At 36.3% G+C, this 19,137-nt stretch overlaps 1 protein-coding gene across 2 annotated transcripts in view; it reads right to left on the bottom strand.

Moving 5' to 3' along the window:
* The window catches only part of NUP205 (nucleoporin 205), a 90,466-nt gene that overhangs the window by 52,356 nt on the left and 18,973 nt on the right, over positions 1-19,137 (bottom strand). For both annotated transcript variants that reach the window (XM_027842332.1, XM_027842333.1), the window contains exons 11-19: positions 15,938-16,088; positions 14,511-14,716; positions 11,214-11,396; positions 9,201-9,251; positions 8,317-8,526; positions 4,664-4,763; positions 3,512-3,649; positions 2,066-2,255; positions 1,270-1,390 (exon numbers count right to left, since the gene is read on the bottom strand). In XM_027842332.1, the coding sequence (XP_027698133.1) occupies positions 1,270-1,390; positions 2,066-2,255; positions 3,512-3,649; positions 4,664-4,763; positions 8,317-8,526; positions 9,201-9,251; positions 11,214-11,396; positions 14,511-14,716; positions 15,938-16,088 (1,350 nt within the window). The remainder of the gene's footprint in view (positions 1-1,269; positions 1,391-2,065; positions 2,256-3,511; positions 3,650-4,663; positions 4,764-8,316; positions 8,527-9,200; positions 9,252-11,213; positions 11,397-14,510; positions 14,717-15,937; positions 16,089-19,137) is intronic.

Here is a 19,137-nt window from a genome sequence, read left to right as displayed (position 1 = left end):
TCCCTCCCTCCACTCTGACTACTGACCTCTGTGGCTTCCATTAAGTTCCAACTAAAATCACACATCCTACAGGAAGCCTTTCCTACATCTTTTTAATTCTAGTGCTTTTCTTCTTTTAATTATTTCCTATTCATCTCATATATAGCTTGCTTTATATATATTTGTTTGCATGTTGTCTCCCCCATTAGATTGTAAGCTCCTCAAGGGCCAGGGACTCTCTCTTGCCTCTTTTCTGTATCCCACACTTGGTACAATGGCTAACATAAAACAGGCATTTAATGTTTATTGATTAATTGATTTTTCTCCTATTCGAGAGATTTTATGAAATTGTTAGTCTCTTTAAAAACCATATAAGATAGCCTTCTACAAAAAAACTTTAACACGTCCAAAATATGTTGCCAATACTCTTCCCTTTGAAAAATGAAGTCACGCTTTTTTGGGGGAGGGAGGGAATGGGGTTAAGTATTTGCCCAGCGTCACACAGCTAATAAGTGCTATGTGTCTGAGGCTGGATTTGAACTCAGGTCCTCCTGAATCCAGGGCCAGTGCTATATACACTGCACCACCTAGCTGCCCCATGAAGTCACACTTTTAAAAGTCACATTATATTATTCAATTTTGCAAGACTAAATGAAATTCACTTGTACTTTCTACAGACACCATCACCAATTTTGTACATCTGGAGCCCATGGTTTAGATACTGTTCTTATCCTTTAGAAGAATGTCTAATCTACTAAACGACAGCCTCAATGACAAGAGGCTCATTTAAACAGCTGCTGTTTGGTAAGCAGAAGTGTGACAACTGTCAGAAATATGAAAACTGTGCAAAGGAAAGTGAGAACCAAAATGTAAAAGAGATGATAATGCACAATATGAAATGATATAGCATAGATGGGGACTGTTAGGAAACCACAAAAACAGACAGGCCAAGTCAATGAGCAGTAATCAGAGACAGAATGACTCGATTACAACCAAGGAAGCAGAACGATGGTAAGACAAAGAAGCAGTCAAAAATAATGACAGGGAACAGAAATGGTATCTGGAGCTACAAAGTCACATGACTTATGTCTTTAAATGTGCTCGGTGTGTAGACAAATGGTCACACTGGCCTACATAATTACTTCTTGTAGCATCATCCTTAAATATACAGAACAACCATATGTAAACATCTTTTCCCTTTGAGATACTTTTTCATCAATAAGAGCAAATTCCTCTAAGATGGTCTGACAATATATTCATCCAACATACACACAGACACACACAGTTTACCTGATCATGCGTGAAATCTCCTACTAACTTTATCTGAATATTAGAATTGCAAGAGATACAGCAGAGGATCTTGGCACTTTCGAAAGCCAGTTCAGGATTGCTATTGCCATGATAGAGATACCTTTAAAACATTAACGTCAGAAGTACATTACAGTGAAAACTTTGGCCTCCTACAGTTCTCAAAAAATGAAGACTCGGAACAGAAGAACAAGAGCTCAAAGCTAGTGAGTCAAAATCTTAACCAAATATGTTACCCAGAATACATGGGAAATCTTTTTTTTAAATCTTTAATATTAAAAATGTGGATATACTCTTACAATCTACAACACTGATGATATGGAGAAGTAATGATTTGATATTTTAAAACTGAACACTCGGCTTAGATTCTTACAATCTAGCCATGGGCTTAGATTCTTAAAATCTAGCCACTGCTCAGATTCTTATAATCTAGCCAATAGCTTACTAATGTTTAGACTCCTTAAGAGTCTGTCCAATAAGATGGATGTTCTAATAAGCCTTGTCTTTGGCTGTGGAAAAAAAAACAACCAAACACTCTAGACTAATTTAACTTAATTGTTTTAAAGGTAACAAATCCTGGAAAACAGTAAGCAACAAGCTTATCAGAAATAACAGAATAATAATACATTCCATTAGAAATACCAGAATCGTCATGCATAAAAAGGCAACAGTAAAAAAAATATATATATATATATAGTGTATTAGCAGCAGTCCTATCAAATTTAGGAATCAAAATTTCATCTTCTTATATTTTTTTCTATCTCCAGTGGCCTCTTACCTGGCAATGTTAACCACGTTATCTGCCTTCTTAGTTCGGGGATTGATGCCTTGTAATAGCTGTTCCAATGGAGTGACTATTAGAGCCAGCTGACTTTCTCTTAGAAGATCCATGAAGAGATTCTCCTTCTGCAGAGTCAAATTGAGAAGAGCAAGGCAGTGCTGCACTGCTTTCTCCAAATGTTTCTTCCCTATAATCGATAAAATGAACTTAGAGTCTCTAAAATTTGGGGCATATCTACTAACATATGACATGACCTGGCAATTTCTGAAGGTACTCCAGCCACCACCCACAAGCAGTCACAGCTCCTGAAGACCAGGAAAAGAAAGTTCTCACCACTAAAGTCCTTCCATAATGACAAAAGGTTCAGCATCACAAACAGATAGGGTTTTAATCATATAAATGAAATCTTAAAGATCCATTACCACCTGATACAAATTCAAAGGTGGTTAGCATAAACTCATATCTACACAGCTATGCCACATAGACTAATTTTGCAAATGCTTTATCCTGGTACAATACAAATATCATAACCTACAGAGCAAATATTAAACTCTGAAATCAAACAATTCATTAACTTAATAGAAATTCACTTATCATTGAACTGAATCTGAAGTATATAGAATTAACAAGCTGAGTCACAAATTCTAAGGACAAGCATTACTCAAAATTTACAACATGTCCTCATGCTGACATAAGGAGTCCATCATTTTCTCTCTGACTCGGCCACCCCCTGAAGCTTCCACCTCTCCCATCTTTATGTTATAATAGCTAAATTCTAGCAACCATTTAATTTCAAACAAAAAACTGCACCTTGCCAGACTCAAGAAATAATATTTTCCTGTCTAATAGTTCAGAACGAGCACAACAGCTGTCAGCTAATAAATAAACCTTTCAGGACTACTCAAACAGTAAACACAGGCCCAATCATTTTCAGAGTTTAGTAAGAAAAGTAGCCTGCTGAGGTTGAGAAACATAGTCTAGCAAACAGGGGACAGGATTACTTAGGAACAGACATTTAATGTTTAAGATTTTATACTATTACCTCCTCCTATCCAAAAATAAGGCAAGATACAACACAAGTATTTAAGGTAAAAGTGTCCAGAAAAGACAAATGATGGGGAAAATGAGCAAATTTATTTATCATGAATGAAAAGTTCTGAGAAATATTAAACTTAGGTCCAAAGAGAGTGAAAAATTCAAACTGGCAAAACTATATTGCTACCTTTAGTCATATTTACTACATCTCCTTTAAATAAATAATCTTAAAAGGCTTAATACTATATCTTTAGAGAAGTGAAATTATATAGTATATCACAGAGCATCTGAAAATATGAACCAATAAAAGTATGCATAATGTTAAAGGCAGGAACCCCTAAGATAATGTAAACAGTGTGTGTTTGTGTGTTAGAATGTATGTGTAAGAAATAGCATCCAGATACATACCAGGAAAAGGTGCATAGGTATCAAGCTGCTTAACCCCTTCTTCCAACAAACTAAGTGAGAGCTCCAGCATTGGTGACTCATTCAGAAGATGATACATCAAACTAAATCCTGGAGGCTTATAGGCTATGATTTCTTCCCCTAAAAAGAAAATACCAAAACATGAACCAGGATTTGAAGAGTCAATAATATTCATATTCTTCTTCATGCACATATTTAAATATTAATAACCTATTTATTGTTTTAAAATAACTAAATAGCCCCTAAATAGCATACCCATGCACAATCACTACAAAATAAAATCTAACTTAAGTGATTACTTTTGTTTGTACAGAACTTTGTGTTTATTAATGACTTAGAAACCTTAGTAGGGAGAAATTTCAATAAAGATGCCTCTGCACAGTAGCTGCTCAATAAATGTTTGTCAACTAACTGAATTCCATAAGGAAGTATCCATATTTAGTGAAAGGATTTAAACTTAATTTTCTGATGTGACTGACATATTAAAAGTGAAAAATGCTTTTAAATACCTAATTTTTAACTTCCAAACTACAAAAGTAGAGTATCTAATTAATATGTTTGAAAGTAGAATTTAATAGTAATGGAACACTATTGTGCTATAAGAAATGATGAGCAGGAAGACTTCAGAAAAACCTGGAAAGACTTACATGAACTGATGCTAAGTGAAGTGAGCAGAATCAGGAGAACATTGTACCTGTGTAACAGGTTCAGCAACACTGTGCAATGACTAACTTTAATAGACTTAAACCCTCTCAGCAACGCAAGGATCTAAGACAACTCCAAAAGACTCATGATGGAAAATGCTATCCACATCCAGGAAAAAAACTATGAAGTCTGAATACAGATCAAAGCATACTATTTGCTCTCTTTTTTTGTTTTATTTTGTTTCTTCTTTCTTGTGGTTCCTCCCATTGGTTCTAATTCTTCTTTACAACATGACTAATGTGAAAATATGTTTAATATGGATGCATATGCAGACCCTATAATAGATTACATGCCTTTTTGGGGAGGAGGGAGGAGAGTGTTCAGGAGAAAATTTAGAATTCAAAATCTTAAGGAAGTGAATGCTGAAAACTAAAAAAAGAATTAATTAACTTAAAAAAAGAAAGTAGAAAGTAAAAAGAATCAAATTACCTCGCAATTCTACAAACTGGTCTACAAAATCTTCCAGCTGAGGTTCATAATCTCTGAGCAGTTTATAAAACACCTCCAGCACCACCTCAGCAACTTCCCACTAAAGAAAATAAAATATTTTTCATTAAGGTATCATTAAGGGGGTGTAAGTAGACAGGACAGACACAAAATAACAAAGATTCCAACTTATGACCATGTATTCTTAGAGAGCTTGCAGAAAAAGAAAATGCTTTTCCTGATAGCACCTTTAACTCATTTTACATTCTTTTTCTTCCCCCATTAGAAGCAAATAAAGAAATACAATACCTTTTGTTTTACTGTCTTTCTGTATTTCATGTGCAAGAATGTGTTGGTCAAATAAAAAACTGAGGACTTAGTTATTTGTATTAATATTTATACAGGCAAATAACCACTATGTGTATTACAATTCACTCAAAAAATTTTTTTCATCATATGAGAAAATTTTAAAAGCAAACATCTGTGTTTTTAAATCATTTTATCTTAAAGAACTATATTTTATTACATTTGCTGACTATGTAAAACCTGATTTGGCCTCTGGCCTTTCATACAATTTCAACCTAAAAAGTTTCAGTATTTCACACTTTGAAACTACATTCTTATCCTTTGTCCTGCTTCTTCCCACAAAAGAGCCCCCCCCCATCCACATAATGAAGATGGCTGACAATGGACCTAGCATATAGGACCCACTTTGGTTAACCAGAGTTTGCAAACTCCCAAATGAGGCTTCTATGCACACATTACCTGAACCACTCCAAAGTACTAATTATGCTCTGTGAGAAGCAAACATCTTTGAATAAGGACAGCTTCTAATGCTTAAATGAAAGATTCACAAAGTCAAAAGGAAAATGGCACAGAGCAAATATTAACTGTAATGGACAGAGAAAAAGTGGCTACTCAATCAAGATTCTGATATCTGTTATCAACCCTCTCTCAGGACTCTCTCCTTGCTTCCTCATTGAGTTCAGTGTCTGACTTACAGTCTTTCTCTCCTCCCTAACTCCTGCCCTCCCAGTAGGGGACTTCATCATACATACCCTCAAACATCATACTCCCTCAAACACTCTAACCTCTCAATTCCTCAGCCACCTCATTTCCCATGACTTACTCTTCTCTGTCTCAGGCAGACACAGAGATGGACTTGATCTTGATTCACCCGACCTTGTCATCACCCATAAGTGTTCCACTTTCATGTTCACTGGTGCTGAAATTCCTTTATCTGACCATAATCTTTTAACACTCAACCTTACAACTCCGAATCCTGTTCTTCCTCCTGATCATGCTCTTCAATTCCTCCATCCATCCTTCAGTTTTTTCTCAAGTCATTAGCCCTGCACTGGCTACACCCCCATCTCTTCCCAATCTTGACCTGTCAGTGAACTAGTTCATTTTAAGTCCCTTACCCCCTAATTCTGTTGCAGATAATGCTTTCCCAAACTCCACCTTTGGATTACTCCCACCATTGGCTGCCAACACTGTTCACATGCTTCTAAATAGACCTAGAGAAAACCAGGAAAATCACATGTTCTCATAGTCCCAAATGGGCCCTCACTACAGCAAGGTAATCCCTTTGACATCTCCCTAACCAATTTAGTATTCCACTAGTAACAAGGAAGATTCCAAATCTTTTCATGATTTTTCAAACATTACATTGCACCCTGTTCGTACCTACCATCACTCTGATAGTTTTCCCCTCTATCTTCTGATTCACCCCACTCTTACAGGTGTCCTTCTCCTTGCCTAGGCAAACCCCTCTACATGCACTCTTGATCCCATTCCATCCTATCTTTTCCAGCAGACTTGCCCCCCTCTGTTATCCCTACTCTCACTAATCTTCAATCTCTCCTTTTCTCTCCCTCTCTACAGGTTGGTTTCTTGATGCCCACAAAAATGTTCAAGTCTCTACCATGCTTAAAAAACTCTCAGGGACGGGCAGCTAGGTGGCACAGTGGATGGAGCACTGGCCCTGAAGTCAGGAGGACCTGAGTTCAAATCCAGCCTCAGACAAAACACTTGACACTAGCTGTGTGGCTAGTTTCAATTGAAACTACTCTCTCCAAAGTTATTAACAATCTCTTAATTGTTCTCTTTTTCATCTCCACCTCCTGGATTCCCTGGCATCCTTCAAGATTTGGTTCAAATACCATGTTCTTTGAAGGTTTCCCCTCATTCACTCCCACTAATGCCTTCTCCCTAAGATTATGTCCAATTTATTCCACATAAATCTTACACATATTTAGTTATTTGCTTATATTGTCTCCACCATCAGAATGTGAGGACATAAACTGTTTTTACCTGTCGTTGGATCCTCAGAGCTTAGTACAGTATCATATACATAGTAAGCCTTTAATAAAAGTTTTCTGACTGGCTAATGAAAGAAGAAATCCTGACTGATTATGGATTATGTGATTACAAAGTAAGAATAAGATGGAACAATGCTTACTTGGGTAAAAGACGCTAAAGTCATAATGATCTCTCTGGAAGTGGAAATATTTTTTAAAAATCAGAAAATAGTTGTAATCATGAAGTACTATAGTTATTATATAGCATCCAATTGATAATTAAATGTTTGACAATAAAACATGAATATTATTTTATAATAGTAATATTACTATTATATGTAAAACATAAGACATGTTAATAATATGTTTTTAAGAGTTCAGGTGGTACCTCTTTGAGAGCTCATTCCTACTACAAAGTAGACAGTAAAGAACAACCCATGTGAAAAGTTCTCTGGAAAAATAATGCAATGGGGTAGCTAAATGGCGCAGTGAATACAGCTCTGGCCTTAGAGTCTCAATTTGACTCAACTGGACTTGAGTTCAAATCCAGCCTCAGATACTTAACACTACTAGCTGTGTGACCCTGGGCAAGTCACTTAACCTCATTGCCCAAAGGAAAAAAAAATTTTTTTAATTAAAAAAAAAGAAAAATAATGCAATGTTCTTTATAAACCATGAAATTTCAGGGGAATTGCCCCAGATGGCAAAGTCTAAGCCAAAATGAGTCAAGACCCATTTAGAAGTCCTCACTTAAGGGTGAGTGGAGTTGGCACTACAAATCAGACTAGCTCTGTAAGGTCTAGCAGGCATGAGCTGTCCAGGAAATAAAAGATCTTTGCAAGGCAAAATCTTTTGAACTAAACCAACTGGGGAAGGTGAGTTCTCAATGGCCAAGGTTTCAACACTACAGATTATCTTTTTTTTCTGACAAACTTCTGAATAACTATTCATTCTAATGCATTTGAAATTTATGATCTATAAAACGTCAAAGACCTGACACACTGTAAATGTCTGACATCTACAGGATTCACAAAGTCAAAGAGAAAACGTCAAAGCAAAAAGCAATTACTTACTGATATAAGTAAATAATAGAATTGCTCTGGTTTTAATTCCAAAATCAAGGTTTTTGTTTTTTTTTTTGGTCTGATTTCTATAAATGAACAAAAGCTATCAGCTCCTGATGCTAAAAAGTTCAAAATATAAGAAGATAAAAATAGTATTGCTCCAATGGACATCACTGTACCTTCCAAAGGTAAAGCACATTTATAGTACCCACTAATTTTAATAGAAAAGCAATACAACAAATAAACAGATTAGAAAAAACAAAAAGCCAACACCCCTCTGAGAAATTACCTTTTCAGCTGCTCTGCGATAAGCTCTAGTGCGAAATCGGAGAAATACAGAATCTCTGAGGAACTGCAAATATGGGTCAAAGCCTGGTGGACGCAGTCCAGCCCCCAAGTTAGATGGAAATGAACTTTCTACTAGTGTACTAATAAGCTGGCAAAAGGCCCTTGTCAGTGGATATTCTTCACACCTGGATTCTATTTCATTTAGTTCAACCTTACCAATGGAAACAGACATTGAAGACAAAAGTTAAAAAAATAAGAAAATTTGACATTCAAAGAACAACAGAAGCTGGGGCTGTCAAGCCATTAACTCATTAAACATTATAACATTCTTGCATGATGTGAATTAACAAATATGTTTCAAAGAAATTCAAAGAAGGGTTAAAATATATGCACATATGTGTATATATAAAGCATATAAAGCAGTTACAGAACCAAAAATCCCTAATTTCCCATCCCTTCTGATGAACTACATTATATATCTCTAAATACCTTTAACTCTACTAAAAATAAATTTAAAAGAACAAAATTCAAACACTGGAAGCAAAACCAAAAGAAGTAAATTCTGACTTTGGGCTGACTCAAATAACCTAATTTAAATGAGGTGAATCTAGAAACTGCAGCTCACATGGCTGGTGTACAACAATCCATTTTGCATTATGAAATTCCATTAAAAGAGCCTTTCTACATCAAGTACTCTGTTAGCTTTAATTCAGATATATGTAGAATTTGTTTCAATTCAGCACTGACAGAAAACTCCTAAATCTTGAATCTAAATCTAAAATCTGAATAGGGAAATATGATAACAAAAAAACAATTTCTTACAGCTTCCCCCAACATTCAATGAAATTTATGAAATTAACGCTTTGACTAATTGGAACTACTTACCTCAATGCCAATTGCTTGTCTCTGACTTGGGATCCTTACAGTCTGCAGTATCTTTTAAAAATAAGAAGAAAAAGAAATTAGGGACATATCTATTCTGTCCATGAAGCAATGGTTTTCCACTCTCATTATTATCACAGGTACCATTATCCCTGATTACATTTTACAAGTGTCTACTGACTTTAAAATGGCACTTCTGAAACCTCTCCATGGGCTTTCATTAGTGTGCATTTCAGCTAAAAGCATAACATTAATTACAGAGGTTTTTAGCAATTCTCAAACATTAACAACAAACAAATCCCTTCCTCATTACTCCGATAACAGAAGATGACAAGGTATTTCTGGAATGAAATCTTACTAGCATCATACTGTTGATTTTCAAATGTGAGTTTACAAGTTGTTGCTGCTCAGTCATTTCAGTCACGTCCAACCCTTCACGAACCCCCCTGGGGTTTTCTTGGCAAAGATACTGGATTGATTTGCCATTTCCTTCTCCAGCTCATTTTAAAAATAAGGAAACCGAGGCAAATATATATATATATGCAAATTCTAAGGACATGCTGCTTCTTTTTTTTTCTTTTTTTTCTTTTTTTAGGCAATTGGGGTTAAGTGACTTGCCCAGGGTCACACAGCGAGTAAGTGTCAAGTGTTTGGTCTGAGGCCAGATTTGAACTGAGGTCCTCCTGATTTCAGGGCCAGTGCTCTATTCACTGCACCACCTAGCTGCCACTAGGACATGCTTCCAAGACAAATTTCTAAACACTGATGTTTCACTCTAACTTTGTTATTGGCTTATCAAAAAGTCTATGGATTAAAATATTCTTTTTAGCCAAGAAAATGCTATCATACAGAACCTTTTAATACAATTACTAAAGAGAGTTATGTTTCAATATTATATTACAAACAAAAAAGTTAAAATCTAAATTGTTTTCCATGAAACACATGAAATGAGTATAGCATTACATTTATCCAAATCAAACCATAACAAAAACAATAATAAATTTTTTAAAATACTGTAACTTAAAAGCCAACTCCATTGTATTTTATTTTTTAAAATTCAGATCTATTTAAAATCCTCTGGGCACATATGCTTGTGTTATCTATATTTCACTTCCCCTAAAATAAGCTCTGGAAAAATCAATGAACAATGAAATATTGAGTATTAAGCTTTTTATTATTTCTAAAAATTCATTTATTCTGCAAAAATATCTTCCCAGCCTAGAACTGTTCCTACAAATCATCTGTAAACTTTTTTTCGGCCTATCACTACACTCTATATATAAATATATGCCTTGAATACCAAAATGCCAACAATATCTGAATTTACAAAAAAGTAAGGCAAACTCTAACACTCTACTTTTATTTAAAGCCAAAGACCTCAAAATGTTTTGCAGATGCTAAACTGTGTTCTTGCTCTTATGCACAGAAACACATAAAGAAGAAAAATAACCCTAGAATTCCCTTCACTTAATCTCAAGGCAACTCTATGCTTGGCACCAGGAAACAAATACAGTTTTACACTGTTCTTAAAATGAAGCAAATACAAAGTTTGACAGTAATAGTTCCCCAAAATGGAACAACAGCAGAGTGGAATGAGAAGTCCCACTGAGGCATTATACTCACTGAGGTGCACACTTGGTGAAAAGGTAAGAAAGGAAAAGGAAGAGGCATTTCCAACCCATATACTCTTCTGCGGTAAATCTAGACACTTGTAGAGGTACAAGAATAGCCTACATGAGAGAGTTTCATGCTCATTATTTGTTAACATTTAATGCATAATGGGGGAAAAAATCTTTATCTACCCTTAGTAACTTGGGGAAGCTTTCAGCAAGAATCAGCAACAGAACCCAAGCCTGCTCATTTCCAGTCGTGTACTATGACCGATAAAGAGGGCTTCAAATGGGACATACAACTGCTATACTACAACGCTTACAGCTCCTGTCTTTATTGGCATTGTTACCAAGCATTACTTTGCAAAGTACACTTAGAAAACATAAGAGTTGAGATTTATTCTACCTGCGTATATTCCAAAGACTGCCAGAGGGAAGCAGCAATTTCAGGAGATTTTCCAAAGGCTGTAAGTGTCTTCAGTAGCTCAGCTTTTAAAATAGGAGGGATACTACACTGCAGGAGTCCCAGGACAACAACCACAGGAGTCCATTGAGGATGCTCACAGAGAGCCAAACGAGCATTCTCACTCTGAAGAATTAAACAGAAATTTAAAAAAAAAAAAAAGGCAAACAATTTCTAGGTCCTTCATTTTATTACTGACTAGTTAAAGAAAGTATCAGTAAGAGACAAATGGTTAGTATTTGCTAACCCAAATGATTATTCATTAATCTAGCATAAAGGGAAACATCTCATCGTATTACTAAGGATATCAGTATATTATATGAGACCACCGTACTTCAGTCAATTTCAAAATGAATGAAGTACTAGCATCACCTGCAGTATACTGTTAAATCCAAATAATTACTAAATAAAAACAAATTCACGATGATCTAATCTTCTCAGGGTCACACACATCAGTAAGAGAAGTAGAAAATGACAAAATCACTAGTAGGACCTTTGCTTAACTGCCTTCACCCTTTCTGGTGCAAAAACAAAGTTAATACAATTCAAAATAGAACTTAAGTGTTTACTACTATGTGCCTAGGACTGTGTTACACACTACAAGGAACATAAAAGTAGTAAAAAAAATTTTTTTAAAAAAAAGGTCTCTGTCCTTAAGAGGTATGATGGTGCAATGAAGAGTGCTAAACCAGAAAAGGAAAGAGAATAGGGAAGGGAACAAGCATTAATTAATTGCCTACAATGTGCCAGAAGCTGTGCTAAGCACTTTATAAATATCATTTCATTTGATCCACACGGGCACCTTTGGAGTCACGTGCTATTCTTATCCCCATTTTACAATAGGAAAATGAGGCAAACATAGTTTAAGTGACTTGCCCAAGGTCATACAGCTAGTAAGCATCTAAGGCTGAATTTGAATTCAGGTCTTCCTGACTTCAGATCCTACACTCTATGACTAGGAGTCAAAGAAGACCTGGAGTGAAACCCCACCATTGACACTGGCTAGCTGGGTAGCCAGAAACAAGTACTTTAACCTAAGACTCAATGACTTCATCTGCATTATGAAAGTAACATTCAGAACTCTATCAGCAAGATCAGCTGGTGAGAGTGAGATTTGCATAAAGAATTTTCAACTTCGTTATTACAACACAAGACAGGACCTGCTACCAGACTGGGATGTACTGCTCTACATGGAGAAGTCTGGGTCTATCAGAAGGCTATCTTTGGTATGAGCCCTCACCCCACCCTTCTGACACTAAAGTCTTCTTCATTGTGGTATGCAGGTTACTCCGGGCTCATGAAGGCCTAAGCAGGAGCACAAGGACTAACAGGCCCTACACCAAACTGGGAAGATTCTGAGGATGAGCCTGGCAAGAGACTGTTTCTGTTGTCTGAAAACCAAGCTAAGGATCATCACCAGGAGTTTTACCACCACATAAGGTATATTTTTGTCCACAGAGACTCATGAAATCATCGACTAACACATAGTAGTGCTGTGACCTGTACTATGTAAACCTTAAAGCAGTATACAAATATCAGTTATTATTACTAATGATATAAGACCACGAAACACCAAACAACAACTCTAAACAAGTGGGAAATCATATCAAAATGAAGTTTCAGCTAAGTGCTGAGGACATTAAAAGTAAAGGAAAATCACTGCTGAGAGGGCTTAATTAGGAAAGGTAATATGAAGAAAGGAAAAGGTGACGTGGGGCTTTGAAGAAAATATATAATCTCTATGGGGGTGGGGGGAGAGAAGGTATTGCATACCAAAAGACAAACAAGTGAACAAAGGGGCAAAAGCAAAAATGTGCTTAGGGAGTATGTGGGACAGTAGCTTGACTTCATTTATAGCACTATATTGGAAAGTAAGAAGACAGAACAGGTTAAGTAAGCTGGGTCATTGGATAATGAACCTAAAACGCTAGGCTAAGGAAACTAAGCTTATTCTGATCTCCTTAAAATGGTATTTGAGAAAAACACATCTAACTCAGATGGACATTGTTATCCACATCCAGATGTAAACTATGGAGTATGAATGCAGATAGAAGCAAACTATTTGCTCTCCTTTTCCTTTGTTGTTTTGTTTTATTGCTTCATTCTTGTGGTTTCCCTTCCATTAGATCTAATTGTTCTTTACAGCATGACTAATGGGAAAATATGCTTAATATGAATGTTTAAGTAGAGCCTATATCAGACTGCACACCATCTTGAGGGGCAGGGGAGGGGGGAAGGGAGGATTGAGAGGGAGAGAAAATTTAAAACTCAAAATCTTATGGAAGTGAATGTTGAAAATTAAAAATAAATAAATTATCAAAAATAAAAATGTTTACAAAAAAAACCATCTAGGGGCAGCTAGGTAGCACAGTGGATAAAGTGCCAGCCCTGGAGTCAGAAGAACCTGAGTTCAAATCTGACCTCAGACACTTGACACTTACTAGCTGTGTGACCCTGAGCAAGTCACTTAACCCCAACTGCCTCACAAAAAGAAAGAAAGAAAAATACATCTAATACCAGCTTGACCGGAGAAAACAAAAAAACCAAGTCATTAACTCTGAATCAGGCATCTGCGATTTTGCTGTAATACAGACTGCAACTCCCCTATCCTTAGCAGATGGTCTTTGAGAGCTACTTTGACCAAAAAAGTTATAAGCCCTTTGCCCTGGTAATGAGTTTTTCCAAACTTAGCTAGGCTGGTCCTCAGAAAACTACCCTCCAATCCTTTACATTAGGCCTATCCTGCAAGTGCACTTGGTTGGACCTGCCAGACCTTGTGCTCTGCTGCCACAGCCCTTAAGAACACAGTGTTACTTCTACACTATTATGAGACTCTGGAGTTGAGCTCTCTTGGAGAATTCTTGCTATCAACACAGAAAAATCTTCATCAGTATTAGATGCCAATGCTGAAGTAGCGTAGGTTTCTCAATAAGTTTCATTCATCAGCAAGAGCACAATTCCAAAATCATGGATTATATTTTGAGTTTTTAATAAAGTCCTTATTTATACTGAATTATTTTCTTTTTTCTGACTTAATGTTTCTAATGTTCAGCTTATCCTAATAAGCATGAGTATCCTTCCCTCTGATGGTTATGAAGACATGGAGATCAATATAGCATGTTAGGTGCATGTCATTTATCATCCTAAAGTTTTGACTAGAGAAATCTACTACACCTATTAAAGATGTCTTTTTCTGAAAGCACATAGATCCCTAACACTATAGGAAAGTTGATTACCTACCCATGTAATGATTGTAGTTGTGAGCTGCAAAAAAGCAATCAATCCATCCTGCTCCTTCTGGGTGATGCCTCGTAAAGGTAGGTGACGGTACTGAACACTATCTGCACTTGGCAGATCTTTCCTTAAGTGTTCATGATACAACATCAAAGAGTGAAAGAAATGTTCCCAGGAAACAGGGCTGCCACCTGCTCCTTGAATGTTTTCAGCTGTTAAGACACAACACACAATTTCTTAATTGCTTTGAAATGAAGGTAGAAAAACAACTTTAAAATGCTGAATTTCTTTCTCCTTTATGTGTGGATAAAATGTCTATTTGCAAGCTTGCTGGTTACTATATTGTAAAATGTAAGATTGCAAGCTCTATGTCACCCTTTTGGGACCTTCAGATTAATTTTCATACATTGTCTAACATGAAATCATGCCAATGTATTACTTAATTAGCTAATGATTAACCATTTAGGGGTTAGTCACCCAAAGTTCCCCCTTTGATAAAAAAGAAAGCTTATTGTGTTCATATAGTTACAAAAAGGACTGCTTCCTCCCACAAAGAGCAGAAAATTTCATAATGCAATGTATAACATTGTGAAGGGATACTGTCAAACGAAATTTTACTATAGCATACCATGAGGGATAACTGACAGACATATTGTGTGCTCCTTTGGAAATCATTTGATGTCAAGAGATCTTAAAAGAATAGTCCTTAGCACAAGGGGTGTAACACGCCCCCATGGAGGATTTATGGGAGCATACAGACAAAAAAGTGCCACAGAATAAAAAGGCATAAATGTATGCAACTTGTACCACTAGAGGGAGTACCCAGAGAGATGAATGAACAGATCTAAAGTTGTCTAAGTTTTTGAAAGATTAGGATAACATTAAGACCAGGAAATATTTGTTTTGCTATGATCTGTACTGATCAGATTATGTCCAGTTTATACCCCAAATTAAGTGGAAAAGTTTGAGAAGGCCTAGAGAAAAACACCCAAACTGAGTAAAATACTGTAAAATCATACCTGTGAAGGAAGACTAGGTGTAAGAACTGTGTAGCAGATACAGTTTGCTTTTCACAATAGATACGATCTTGAAAAGGTGGGTGAAAACTAAAATTCAGCAAACTGAATCACATTTTAAAATTGAACTAAAAAAACCTTCCCAAACACCAGTGTGTTAACAGTACACAAGTCAGATTTTCTCAACAGCCCAAGCTCCTGCCCTGTCTACTGGCCATTTGCTTCTTTCCTGTTTTCATCATCATAGATCAGCCTAATCTTGTCACTTCTTGTTTTATTTAATAATGACAATACATATTGAAAAAGAATTTAATATACATAGAAAAGAATATACGTTGCCATGTAAAATTTCATCAGCAGTTATAATCTGCCTGGGGGTGCTATAATCAGTTTGGAAAGTTTCTAAATTGTTCTTACCATGACTACTGCCATTGACTTTTAACAAACTGAAACAGTAATGAGCACACTGTGGCCCACTGGCCAATCCCTGGAGCATTTTCAGATATGGAATATAAATAGTAGGAGGAAGTAGGTCTCCCATTTGCCTAACAAACTTTGACAAGACAACCTGAAAAAGAAAAAAAGAAAAAAGTCTGTAGTTTACATCAAATTCATCTTTCCTCCATGTTAAGACAGCATTACAGCTAGGTTCAGTTTAAAATCAATAACAGTTTCAGTTAAACAGGAGGTTCTCAACCTAGGTCACATTCTTACCTCATTCTTTCTCATGCCCAACATTCAATCAGCTGCCCAATCTTATCATTTCTACCTTCATAATCTCTCTCACACATACGTTCTCTTCTCTCCTCTGACACTGCCACCACTCTGATGCATCACCTCCCACCTGGACTATTGTGGATGGTCTCTCTTCACTCCAGGCCCTTCTTTCCTCAGCTATCAAAGTAACTTTCCTAATGTACAGGACCAACCAAAATACCTCTCTATTCACTAAACTTCAGTAGCTCTCTATCACTTCCAGGATCAAATATAAAACCCTCAGTCTAGCGTTCAAAGCCCTTTATAACCTGTGTCCCTTGCCCCAAACTATCCAGAATTCTTACACCTTACTCATTCCCATGTTCTTTGTGATCTAGTAACTATAGCCCCCTTGCAATCCCTTTCATAAGATAGTCTATCTTTTGGGTAGAGAGGAGAAGGAAATTTAAAAACGCAAAATCTTATGAAACTGAATGTTGAAAACTAAAAATAAATAATTTAAATAAATAAAACTAGAAAGGAAAAAAAAAGATATTCTATCTTCTAATTCCAGATATTTTCACTGGCTGTTCCCTACTGCTTGGAATTTTCCTTTCTCATCTCTGTCTCCCGGCTTTCCTGGCTTTCTTCAAGTCACAGCTAAAGTCCTGCCTTCTATAAGAAGCAGTCTTTTTTAATCTTAGTACCTTCACTCTGCTAATGATCTCCAATTTATCTTGGATGCTTATTATATATATCGATGTAAATATACAGCTATGTATATACACACATACATAGTTTGTACTCTGTCATTTGCAGGTTGTCTCCCCTGTTAAGATATGAGCTCCTGGAGAAGTCTGTCTTTTGTCATTCTTTGTATCTCCAGTGCTTAGCACAGCGCCTGGCACATGATAAATGTGTGCTGACTAATAAGTTAATTTTCAAATGCTTATTGGTCACAAATTCAGTTTAAATGTAAATAGAATTAACTTAAAGGAATTGTTTTATGGACCTGAAATGCCATTTATTTAAAACAATGACAATAACCTTGTGAAGAAGGTCCTAAGAATGTTTCCAGGCAACCTACATCTTAAATATACGAAACAGAACTCTAGAAATGGACTCACCTAAGGCACATAGAGAAAATCTATAGGTGTATTTTGGGATTAAAATAGCAAAATGTTCATTCCTAGTCCAATTCATCAACTAAACTAGGAATAGGTAATAGATGGAACAGGATATTTAACACAATTTACCTGCACATACAACCTCGCCCAAGACCATTATTTTTCCCTATTCTTTTTCTCATATATGGGCCCTTGGTATTTTGCTTGTCTTTTCTTCTTTACCTTTGCCTTGGCCTATGTGTAGTGGAATCCTACATATATCCCCACACTAATTTAGGCAGATGTCAAGTTTAGAAACTTTTGAAGATTCATAGATTTAGGGCTAGGAGGGTACCAGTCCAACTTCCTAATTTTACAGATGAGGAAGCTGAAGCCACAGAATGACTTGCTCAAGGTCATACAGCTAGTAAGTGGCAAGAGTCAGCATTCAAACCCAAATTCTCTGACTCCAAATACAGTAATCTTCCCCTACAACTATAAGCTAGCATTTATAGAGGCCTTTAAAGTTTGCAAAATACTTCACAAATATTATCTATTTTTATCCTCATAACCACCCTCTGAAGTAGGTACTATTATTAACCCCATTTTAAAGATGATGAAACTGAGGCAGACACAGGTTAAGTGACTTGCCCAGAATCACAAATCTAGGAAGTGTCAGGGGCCAGATTTGAACTCAGATCTTTCTGACTTCAGTTCCAGCACTCTATCCACTGTGCCACTTAAGTGCCTCATATACCATGCTATCTCTCTAAATATTCTTAATTATAAGCCAGACTATACACAACAAATAAAATATTTATGACTATACAATAACCTTTAGAATTTCAAATTACACAAAGGTAAGATGAAAATGTCAGGTTTTTTACACATCACACAAATTCCTGTTTAACAGTTTCTTTATCTTTATATATTATTAGGCTTTTTTAAAATACATGCCAGAATCATGCTGGTTCTTGACACCACAGCACTGCTGACCTGGAATATATTTATAGTTACCATGACCTCTAGTTTTTTTTTTTCTTCTGTATTCTTGCCTAGCCTCCTTTCCAATTTTGTAAGGGGGGGGTGCTGACCACTTGGTCTTTATGTCCAAAGAAAACGGAGTAAGAAGAGCATGAATCCAATTAGAAGGGATTCTGAAAAGCCATAAAGAACTAAGCATCCATAAAGTTCAGCAGTTAAAATCAAGGATTGCTACGCCCCCCACCCCACCTCCACAGGCTGGCAGTGTGAGGATCTTTTTTAATTCCTTTTTTTGGTTGAGGTTTCTGTGAGGTCTGTGTTAGGTTTACATTGTGCAGCTTATTGGCTTAAATGTACTCTCCGTTGGCGTGGTCTATTTGGGAACCAATCTGGAGAAAGAAGAACCAATACTGCAAGTGTTTTGATACTGAAAATTGACAGTATCTTCTGAAATAAAGAACCAGTCCCTCCAAAAAAATGAAATAAAATAAATTATTGTTAAGTTTTCACTGAACTCTAAAATTTTTGAATTCTGGGCACTCTTTAATCACTGTAATACTATACCTCAATTGGTTTCCAAGGAAAGTTTCAACTCCTAGAAAGCTTTAAGAAAACAACAGAGGCAGCTAGGTGGCGCAGTGGATAGAGCACTGGCCCTGAAGTCAAGAGGACCTGAGTTCAAATTCAGCCTCAGACCAAACACTTGACACATACTAGCTATGTGACCTTGGGCAAGTCACTTAACCCCGACTGCCTCACAAAAAAAAAAAAAAGAAAAAGAAAACAACAAAAAGCTCTCTGAGCTGGATAATTTAAACATTCATATGACTT

Source organism: Vombatus ursinus, unplaced genomic scaffold (genome assembly GCF_900497805.2).
Source record: "Vombatus ursinus unplaced genomic scaffold, bare-nosed wombat genome assembly UNPS02014870.1, whole genome shotgun sequence".
Classification (NCBI taxonomy): Eukaryota; Metazoa; Chordata; class Mammalia; order Diprotodontia; family Vombatidae; genus Vombatus; species Vombatus ursinus.
Note: the sequence above shows the minus strand (reverse complement) of the source record. Positions and strands in the feature narration are given on the sequence as shown.